The sequence below is a fragment of the Dreissena polymorpha genome, chromosome 13 (assembly GCF_020536995.1).
Source record: "Dreissena polymorpha isolate Duluth1 chromosome 13, UMN_Dpol_1.0, whole genome shotgun sequence".
Lineage (NCBI taxonomy): Eukaryota > Metazoa > Mollusca > Bivalvia > Myida > Dreissenidae > Dreissena > Dreissena polymorpha.
Window position 1 is genome coordinate 47336447 of NC_068367.1, and position 12078 is coordinate 47348524.

The 12078-nt window shown below is 33.2% G+C and overlaps 1 protein-coding gene across 1 annotated transcript; it reads left to right on the top strand.

Moving 5' to 3' along the window:
* The first annotated feature begins 9659 nt into the window (after nucleotides 1-9659).
* LOC127856387 (14-3-3 protein zeta/delta-like) lies at nucleotides 9660-11691 on the top strand. Its single transcript, XM_052392531.1, has 2 exons — nucleotides 9660-10498; nucleotides 10994-11691. Exons 1-2 carry the CDS (start codon nucleotides 10030-10032, stop codon nucleotides 11305-11307), a joined length of 783 nt encoding a protein of 260 aa, XP_052248491.1. The 5' UTR covers nucleotides 9660-10029; the 3' UTR covers nucleotides 11308-11691.
* The last annotated feature ends 387 nt before the right edge of the window (nucleotides 11692-12078 follow it).

Consider the following 12078-nt stretch of genomic DNA (forward strand, 5'->3'; position numbering starts at 1 on the left):
TGTTAAATGGCTTATATTCAAGAAGAGAAAAGGAACTCTTTATAAATAGGCACTACTTTCGAATGGACCACGGAGGGATACACAATGTTTTAGTGTAATGTAACCTTAAACACTATCTACAATCTTTTATCAATAGTCATTATACATAAATATGAGCCGTGCTCTGTGAAAAAAGGGTTTAATGCATGTGCGTAAAGTGTTGTCGCATTAAATCTTTTGCAGTCCACGCAGGCTTATCAGAGACGACACTTTCCGCTTTTATGATATTTTCTGTTAAAAAGAAAGTCTCTTCTTAGCACAAATTTCAGTTTAGACGTAAAGTGTCGTCCCTGAATATGGGACGACGCTTTACGCACATGCATTTTAATACTTTTTCACGGAGAACGGCTCATATTTTTCGAAAAAAAAATGCGTTTATTTGCGATATATGTCTTTTATTTTAAGAATCAGCATCTAATGGGATGATTTTTCATTAATCGCCACTGACCATTTAAAGTCTCCAGTTAATGGAATAGTTTATTAGAGATGATTGTACAATAAGTGCTTGTTAAATGACTTTGAAAAAAGATTTCCGTCGGTAATTGTGTCATTATTATTGTCGAATTATCTTAGGAATAGCTGCTGATATAAGCCGTGATAATGTTTCTATTGTGTTAAAACAGTTTCTGTTGAATATATTAACATTGTGTATATTCAAGCCTTGTTATGAGAAAACTGGGCTTACGTCATGTGCGTAAAGTGTCATCCCAGATTAGCCTGTGCAGTCCGCACAGGCTAATCAGGGATAACACTTTCCGCCTAAACTTAATTTTTGGTAAGGAGGGACTTTCTTGAAACTAAAAATTCCATAAAAGCGGAAAGTTTCCTCCCTGATAAGCCTGTGCGGACTGCACAGGCTATTCTGGGATGACACTTTACGCACATGCATTTAGCCCATTTTTTTCTCAGAACGCGACACATTTTTTCTCACGTGCGTTCTTGCAAGCGTTGAAACCCGTTCTAACACTCAAAACTTTCGAACACACTATATAATGCGATTACCTCAGTTTTGATCACTTACATACTTATTTATATTTTTATGTATTATTTGGAGTTGTTTAACAATCGTCACTTGCTTTTTTAAAGACTTGCGAGTGACAAAGAGTCAATTCATGCAAATAATGTTTGTGGAGTTTCTTTATCCTTTTATTCACATTTAGATTTTCAAACACGAATATATAAGCAACTAAGCATAAATACACTCGAAAAGTAATAGCAGGAAATACATTATTGTAAACAGCCGCTAGTCTTAATTGAGTCAACTGACCGATTGCCTGTGGAATACAGGACGACACATTATACACAATATAAACCATCAGCTGGATTGCATTAAGCATGCTTGTACATGCCCATTATACACAAGCCCATTATCTATACATACTTGAGATGCACGGCCTGCTAGAGGCAAGACACAATGTTTGGTTGTTATTTTGTCTTGACGCCATACATTTCCTAGAACAATTTTATCTGAGTTAATAAATGCAGCAAAAGTGGCAATTTCCGTAAAAGCTTTATTTCATTTTTGTTGACCTTTTGACGCTCTAAGTACACCATCAGGAAATAGTAGCGGCAGAAATGTATGTAAAAAGGCCATCATTTATTTGTCCTATAACCTTTGCGCATATAAATCTGTAATTTTTGGTTAAAACAAATACATTAATAGCTGATCTAAAAGATAAATGCATGATTTGTTTACTAAAGTCATTTTCGGTCTTAGGTCCCGAATCATTCATGATTTATATCTAATCAACTCACGTATAATAAACATTGGTGATGATGTGTTTTTTCACAATATGTTCAGTGTATTTGTGTTTTTAGCGAACTGGGTGGTTATTTATAACAATATGACAATTACTAATATAGTAAAAGCTTCCAATAATTTAAGAAACAGCACTTTAATATTGGTATGTAAACGTTCTGCTGGCCTGTTAAACTAATATTCCGCAATTTCAAAAAGTGTGTGATAATTGTAGCTCATTTTGAAATCATCTGCTTCTGGTAAACGCTAGATATCTCGGAGAAAACTATGACAATATTCAATCATAAATTATATCAATTGAGTCGTGTATAAAACCGTATTGTTAATACGACGACGCAACAATTGTTTAAGTGTTTCTATTGCTGATTTGTTTAAAGATCTGTTTTTCTAAAGGGCTTCAATAATGCAAGCTGTTAATAAATAAATTGACAATAAAAAGCGTTTTACTCAAGATTTAAATATTAAATCATTATACTTAAATAGTATTAATTAAAAACTTTTGACAAAAATTCAACCAAGTTGAGTGCATCTTGTGCAGAGATTGTTGCCCTGGGTTCAATGGATACACAGTCCAATAATCCATCTGACAATTATGTGTACACGAACTATAAGATAATTGTCTTTCCGTCCGCCGGTCCGCCCGCTTCTTGTGCCGACGAACGGGAGTAATGAAGAAATGTTTCAAACACTGCATGAGTATTGAATAAATTGAAATGAAGCTTTGAATATTTAAAGAGGAAACTCCTACGATGCAAATTTTTGGACGTTATTGCTCTTTGTATATCGCATGTGCAGATTATAATTACGCATTATTCTTTTACTATGCATATCAGAACTGAAAAGTATGAATGATATTCAAGTATAACATAATATATTTATTAACGACTTTAAGTCGACACTGCGCAGAATACGAGAACCTTAACTGTTCTTTTAATTTTACATATATTGCTGTACGTTCAATTTTTTGTGTAAAGCATAACCACACGTACAATAATGATTGTGATGATAATTTACCTCTCATTTTGGGATATTTCGAATTCCGTCTTTCATTCTGTGTTCCCAAATGTAAAAGGTCAAGATCGGGTCAAAACTATACGTCGGGAGCATAAGGCAATTACGGAAACAACATTTGTAATAAATAAAACTTACCTTATTCAGAAAGATTTCAATTATAAATTGACCTGATTGACCAGCTTTAAGGAACATGACCGATACGGTGGAAGAACATGACCGACACGGTGGAAGAACATGACCGACACGGTGGAAGAACATGACCGACACGGTGGAAGAACATGACCGAAACGGTGGAAGAACATGACCGACACGGTGGAATTCTTTAAGGAACATGACCGACACGGTGGAATTCTTTAAGAAACATGACCGACACGGTGGAACATAACCGACACGGTGGAATTCTTTATGGAACATGACCGACTTGGTGGAATTCATTAAGGAACATGCCCGACACGGTGGAATTCTTTAAGGAACATGACCGACACGGTGGAATTCTTTCAATTGATGAAATAACAATTCAAGCCACTATTCCGATTAAAGTTATACTATATGTTACTGTTCTGTAAGGTCATTTGTAAAAGTATATAAAACGGAGGATGATAACATTGTTAATTTTGAATACTAGTATTCCAAAAGGGATATTTTTGGGAAAAAATATCGGGGTTTTGTAGAATTTGAAAAGCTAATTAATGTTAATAACAATCGAATCGGGTGACAGACTAAGTGTAAGAACGAACAAGGCGACTGCTCCAGCTTCTGTGCATTTTAACTTCCTGTGCTGTTTTAAAAATACCGTTCTAATGTTACGCATCATAATATGAGTCGTGTTCTGAGAAAACTGGGCATTATGCATGTTTTTAAAGTGTCGTCCCAGATAGCCTGTGCAGTCGCACAGGCTAATCAGGGACGACACTGTCCGCTTGTATGACAATTTACGTTTAAATGAAGTCTCTTCTTAGAAAAAATCCAATTTAGGCGGAAAGTGTCGTCCCTGATTAGCCTGTGCGACCGCACAGGCTAATCTAGGACGACACTTTACGCACATGCATTATGCCCAGTTTTCTCAGAACCCGGCGCATATTGAGACACGACTAAAACATAGCCATAAAAACCTGCGTCGATATGATGAATGAATGTGTGTTGTTTGCGACAATCGTATGAGCACCATCAATTTTTAATGTTCATGCTACCCCTGAGTGCAATAAAACTGTCACACTGTGTGGCCAATATTGTGCCACATGTTATGACTCTAAGTAATGTAGTCATTATGTTTTGTATTCACGTTTTACCTCCAATTGCAATTACAATGCGTTTCGATTTAACAACAAGTTTTGAGTATACAATTCGTCATGGTATACTTATGCTTACTTTATTGAAAACAAATTATTTCAAATCATACGAATAGTTGATTGCTGTCACGTATACCATTGGCAGTACATTTACAATTTCGATATCAGATCCACTATAACCAGATATTCAATATTAGTTTAAATAAACCTGTTGCTATTCGATCTAGGAATTTTTATCCTTAAAAAGGCGTCTACTATTGACCTTTCAGTTAACCATTATGGGTTTGTTAATAATGGCTGTAGTTAAAAAGACTATTTTAGTTTCAACGTTTAATAATTTTCGGCGGTCTACTGTGCAAGATCAGCATAAAGTGTTTAAATCGTTTCATATGAATAGCATTTGGTTTCATTTCCAAATGAATGCACAATAAACATAATGCATGACTATGGTATTGCAGAATAAAAAACACCATTTTTATATTAATAAATAGCGTATGTAAAATGATGCGATAATTAAAGAAACTTATGTTATTATAAGTGTAATTGTGTAATCTACCATGAATGATACCGATTGATTATGATTCAAACATTCTTCAATATTAATGCTCAACAAACTACTATAACCAGTTTATTTTATTTCTGTAATTTGTTAATCGTGAAACATCGACTATCTCCGGATTCATTCGCAAGATATGTATCGCGTATAATGGTCGTCTTCTTGTATTCATTTACCATCCAAATGGTGATCCGTCTATTCAGTGTGTAGAATCAACAGGGTTTTAAGGGGTTTACACATGGGCTGGACAGAAAGTAAACAGACCGTTACGAGGATTTATTTTTGCAAATATTATCTCAAGTTATTGTAATTCACTTGCAAAAAACTGTAGTGCATAAAAAAAAGTTTTTCTTGCAGTGTGTGCCGATACCTTAATAAATTCATGAATACGTCTAAAATCGGTGACAAATTTCACGTTGCATGAAGCATATCCGTGCAAAAATCTGTCTTTTTTGTACTAGGTTTAATTCTTAAGAAAACTTGTTTGAAAAAGTTATGTGAAAAACAAGCACCTGTTACCGGGTTGTTAACATTCATTAAACGTGTTATTGGGAACCCAAAGTCACGTGATTCTGCAGCCTGTATTACGAGGCTGTATATGACGCGGGTTGAACTTGCACTAAACTATTATCCGAAATGTTGCTATAAAGAAAACTGCCAACGTTCACTTTTGCATTTTGACGCATTATCCAAAGTATTTATTTGTCCAACAATAGTTTGTCTTGTTGTCAACTATTGAAAAAGAATTTACGGAGTTAACAAATGTTCTCCAAAGCGAAAGTGAATGTTGATTCATTACTTTTCGCGATGCAAACACTAATAGTTGTTGAGTTTATGGGAGACAATATAATTAACTCAATGGCGTAATAATGCAATAAAGACTGTTGTTGCCGAGTGAACTACTAGCTGAAAAGACCTATACAAGCAATATATTAAATTGTTTCAATCAAATTAATGACTTGGTTCATTAATAATATTATTTATGTATGTGTTTGTTATAATTCGGTGTATTAATTTGTAAAAACTATGACATGTTATTAATAAAACAAGTTTTTTTAATTACTATTTTTTGTAGTAATTATTGTTATTTTTATCATTTAATATAACTAAAATATATAATTATCCTTATGTATTATTAACAGTTGCATTATCAGTTATTCATACTAGAATTTGTTTGCTTATTTATTACTTTTAATTATTGTCAAAATTTTCTTTAATTAAAAATAAACTGTATTAATCTCTTTGTTAGTTTTTAAGCATTATATAATATATTGTTGTTTCAAAAATGAAGATTTGGGAAATGATTCGTGTGCAGTAATAAAAAAGTCTAAATGTATACATTTGTAATTGTGTTTTTCTCTACATGAGCGATAACTACTTGTCCTTGATTATTACTTGCAAAATTGCTTTTTACAGGTTAACTTGATTATGACACTGATGAGCATCAAGTCATATCCCCAATGATACCATGTGGGGCTCAAACCCAGGGGGACAAGACCACAATCGTGAGAAATCTCCAGTGTATAAACACAAATGGATTGAGACAGTTCTGGTTGACCAAACAAATGTTAGAATTGAATGTATAAAAAAGACTTCCAGATTGATATAAATGATATATATAAATATTACCATGTGGGGCTCAAACCCAGGGGGACAAGACCACAATCGTGAGAAATCTCCAGTGTATAAACACAAATATATATATATATATATATATATATATATATATATATATATATATATATATATATATATATATATATATATATATAATACAGAGCTTGATATTAAGTACTAATATTTACTATGACCATTTGATACTTTTTTAGTAGACATGAACACACTATCGGGTTTAAACCGTTTAAACGGTTTACAAGCATGTGGGTAGATGTTCTAAATTGTTTAATCATTTTTTAGTTTTTCATTTTTCTATTTGTTCTGCGAAATAAAAATGGTATTAATCACAGTATACAATAAACAATTACAAAACTAGTTGAAGTATCATTGTGTTCCAGTACATGGTTGATATGTATGGCAAAGTATTGTAGAAAAACACAAAGACCCTCGTCATAATATAATCGAAACGCACTACGTTGTCCAGGATATGTTAACAAAAGAAGCTTTGGGTTTTTAAAAAAACCTATCAATTTGGAATTACATTCATGAAACGCATGACAAGTATTGAAAACATCCAATGATTGTTAATATTTTTCTTGTGTGAAATTTTTATTGTAGTCGAAGTCATGGTATTTGCTTTTATATGTTTCATTTCATGATATGTGAACTATAACTTAATGACATTAATTATTTCGTGATAAGGTTCACATGTTCTGATGCGTTACGTTTTAGGGCGATCTATTTACCGAGAATTCATTGGTTTGTTGCATTAGATGTGCAAACTATCTTTACAAGTTTCATTTTGCTTTTATGTGTAAAGAAATCATACTTACTAGCATGGTTGGATTTACAACTTAGTTTTAAACGGAAAACTGAATACGCCCGTTCTCGGTGTTTTCGTCAATAAGAAAAGTCGCTTATTCAATTTGAAATTAAACGTTAAAAACATTAAACAGGCGATGAAACAATGTAAATAGTTTCTTGCGACAACAACATTTGACTCTCGGAAAACCAAACATATTTATCACTATACATATGTTGGAAGGTTATAACAGACGGAAACTAGAGAATACATAATTATGAGTCGTGTTCTGATAAAACTGGGCATTATGCATGAGCGTAAAGTGTCGTCCCCGATTAGCCTGTGCAATCACGACACTTTCAGCTTGTATGACATTTTTCGTTTAAATGAAGTCTCCTCAGAGCAAAAATCCAAAATCAAAATCATATTACCATATGAACTGAGATGAAGAGAGTATGAATATTGTATTGGTTATCTTATTTGTCATTGGCTTATACAAGTATTATTTAGCACATTTTGACATATTTATGTTGTTATAAACAAAGTTTCTTAAAAGAGCGCATAAGGAATAATTCATCCAAGCATTATCTTTTAATTAGAAAACAATTGCTCGACACAATATGCACGTATCAAACATCAAAGAATTTATAATTTATAAGTATGATTTTCTTTAATGATTTTGTAACTCGATGTTGCAGCAATAAAAAAATCTCTGGCGGAATAATAAATAGATTATAGTAGTTAATCGATATAAACGGAATGTGCATGAAGCACTGCTATGCTATGCGCACTATTGATAAGGATAGAGGTAACAGCACACTAAATAATTAAGTTGTGCCATGCTCTCTTAAACAATCATATTTGACGATATGTTTTCAATTAATAGCACACTTGTTTTTTTCATTCGTGTGTTCTATTCTAAGGTGTTCGCTGAGACATCGTTGTTTCGATTTAAGATTGACGACTACAGCGGGAAACTTGCGCGAATTCATATTTCAAATATTTAAAAGCAGCCGAAAAAAACGTTGAAAAGACAGTGATATGTGTTAAGTTCGTTCTTACTTTTCACATGACATACTTTGTATTTATTAAATGCATTTAGCTTAGAATGCTGTTTTAGAAATTAACTATGTATGGTGGTGCAAAATGTTGGCTTTATGTTTGTCGTAAGTTGATTATAGTTGATATTTCTCTTAGGATTGACCCTGTGGAATCAAAACGCAAACACTCATGAATAATAATTATCAAATATAATTAAACTAAAATACTGAAGGGCTAAACAATTACTTAATGCGTATGCTTTCGCCGTCGAATAACATAGTGTGATGGACTATATCGTTTATTGGTGTATTCTTTACTTTACCGAATGAATTGTATTAATTGATTAACACATATAAACAAACAGATCTTCATGTCGTTTAACAAGTATATTATTATTTAAATAAACACGAACTGTTTTCACATCCACCTTTAATGTTATTCAATTATTAATATGATGTTATTGTTACTTTCATGGCAAAATAGGCACACCTCGAAGTTTTAACATTGCGATAGTTTTCTAGAAATTGAAGCCGTGATATTTCAACAGGTTTTCACATGTGTTCGATCAAATTTACATGATATTAAATATTCAACACAAATGTAACACTGTGCGATTGCGAAGGCTTGTCTGGGAGATACGTCGGATATGGCATGTGGAATAAGACCTATTTTCGCATGACACAGATCTTGGTATATTTTAAATGTATTTTCTCTCTTGCCTTAAATTGAAATTTGGATGAGGATTTTCATACTGAAGAATTTCTAAAAGGCTTATATTCTGCTAATAAATGAAATGTCGCTTTTTTATTGTTATATTTCATAGCATCGTTAATTTGTAAATGGACCGCATCGATATTTCATTGAGCATTATTTTACGTCAAAGATGTTTTCTCCCCGCAACAGAATCGGTTACATAATATAGCGATTAGTTTAAAGCAATGGTATCAGCTAAGAAGCTTTTTGTGTTAAAGATAATACTGTTTAAACACTTGTTGTTTTAGTTTTTGACTCTGAAATGTTTAACTTTATTATACCATAATTGGTCTGAGTAGTAGCGTACAAGGGACTTTAAAGAACATTATTTGGTCCAAGTATAAGCTATAAATAATTAAGTGTCGGTATGTTATTTGTGTGTTGCTTCGATAATGCCAAACTCTCGCCAATTAATAATATTAGTTTCAAGTATATGAAGGCAAATGTATGTTAAGTGTTTATTCATTCTTAAAGCGCAACGTTGTATGCAGTATATAATAGGTATATAATAAATCATGATTACCACTTATTTAAATCCGATCCGCATGCGTGTAAAATAAAAAGTTACATAGTCGTGAACATGTGTGTCTAGTAAGTTGAGCTGTGCTGTTTACCATGCATTCATATCTACTCTATTTACTAGTTTAATCGATGGGCTTTATGTACACTGGCATGGATCAAATAGCTTGTCAGTACAATGAAAGGAAAGAAATCAATTAACCATATTTAACTATACATAACAGAATAGTCTATTGGCTGTAAATACATACATGCATGAATGAGCTATAATGAAGAACCGGTTGATTTAAATGAAAAAGCTTGAAAAGGTTTCGGGCGTGATATATACGCAGGAAACTCACTTCAAGTGAACGAAACTTTAAAAAGTATGCATTAAGATTCACATTATAAATATGTTGTGTGGATGAAAAGTTTAATGACCATGCTTCCTATGGATATAATGTAGCAACGATTAAGTGACTATAATCATAAACAGCAAGTATTTAACTTTGTGTTGTCTTGCATAACCGCGTTCATTTTTAAAGCGTACCTGTCAGATTACATTTAATGAGGAAAACAATTTATGCACATGCTGCGGGTCCAAATAACGGCTTTGCTTCAATACAATTTGTACGTATAGTGTAAGTCTTGTGAAGTAACAATGCCGTCTGAACGTGAAGTAATGGCACATAAAGCACAGTTGTGTGAACTTTCAAGCCGATATCACGAAATGGTAGACGTAATGCGTGACTTAGTGGCATCCTTGCCAGTCATGCAAAAACTTAATGCCCAGGAACGAAAATTATTGGCGGTTGCATACAAACATGAAATCGCACACAGACGAAAAGGTTTAAAGACTATAAATAAACTTGTCGGCTCTCCGGATTTGACGATGCAAAAGAGAACTATTGTGAATGATTACAAGGCAATGTTAAAACAAGAAATGCGCAATCTCTGTGAGGATCTTATTAAAATGCTAAACACTAAGTTACTTCCCGGAATAAACGAGCCCGAATCGGATATTTTCTTCCATAAAATGAAGGGAGACTACTACAGATATCTGTGCGAAACTGAGGAGGACGAAGTTAAGCTTGCTGTGTATATTGGCGAAATCAGGCAGCACTATCAAGGTACGTATACGTTTGCGAAAGAGAGAAAAAATCAATTTACGATTATACGATACTAGTTCATAGTTACATTAAACGAACTTAATGGGTATAAACAGTATACAAATTATATTTAAACTTCATAATTTAGCTTTTAGTTTTCCAAACACAGTTGTAAATCAGTAGCAAATTATACTGAAAGACACTAAAACACGTGGTTCTTAAATAGACATTCAAATGTCTGGTATCTTTCACATTTTCGCATCAACAGTAAATTATTGATTTGAAATAAAATAATAATGTTTCTTAATACGCATACCATATCTTTTTGAATGACCTTGCGTTTGAAAAAAAAAATGTTTTTCTGTGAATATCATAGAGTCGTGTTATCTCATTTGAAGATTGCTGTATAGGTTGAATGAGTATGGTATTTTTAAACACAGAAGCGTATTTATATTCAACCATGCTTCAAATTAATTTTACTACGGCCGGAACATAACAGTTATTTTAAACATCCAGTTGCCACGGAGTATGCAGAACGTAGTATGGCGGCCACTCATCCCCTTCGCCTAGGTCTCGCTATGAATTACTCGGTCTTCATCAATGAAATGCTTGACAATCGCACTGAAGCACGTGACCATGCCAAGCGTTTCTATGACCAGGCTCTTGACGAAATGGAAAGCGTTCGTGAGGTGGACATCGACAAGTATAACGAGTGTGCGTATCTTCTGAAACTGCTACATGATAATATCAAAGTCTGGACCACGGAGCCGGATCGTTCTACGTTGTTTCTACCAACACAAACAAGCCATTTTGCTGCAAAGGACTTTTAGACTAAGACAAAACATACCGCCGCGGACATCTATGGGCAAGGACAGATACTATAATTAATAATTATTCTGAAGTTTTATCTGGCAATTCAGCAGAAGAATGCATACATTTTACACATTCAATGAGTAGTTGAAGTGGAATTGTTTTTTTATTGATAATTTTATAATACATGCAACTAGACATATTCGCATTTCTTTTTAACTATCCACGCTTCTAGTTTATTCAAATATGCCCATACATAATCGCTTTCAACAGTAAAATCATTTATTCTCTTCACAACTTATTATGCTTTCGTTGCTGTGTCATGTTGTTGTTTTTTGTGGTTTTGTTTGCTTCTTACCAAACATCAACAATGCGATAACATTCTGAAATTATAAAAAAAATCAAATGTTGTCAGTTAGATTTCGGTATGGATAAAAATAGTTGTGTTAATTCGTAAAAAGATTGTAAACAAATCGAACATTTTGGGAATTACATGCGATTATAGAATATACAGAATGCGCATTTATTATTTAATGTTTCCAACCTGTGTTGTGGAAATTAAAACGGTGTTTCACAAAAGGTTAAGTAAAGCGGTAAACACGTTTAAGCTTACTTGTTAGAAAGTGGTTTCGCTTCGTTTAAGGTTTCCCCTAATATAATACAAGGTAAGTCTTGATTTAAGTTCTGTTTATTCACTCTGCACAAAAGCCTTAACCACTAGCGCCTGGGCTCGTGGTTCATGTTTTGTAAGCCCCGAAAACAATTATTTTTAAACAATGCTCAGCCAGTCT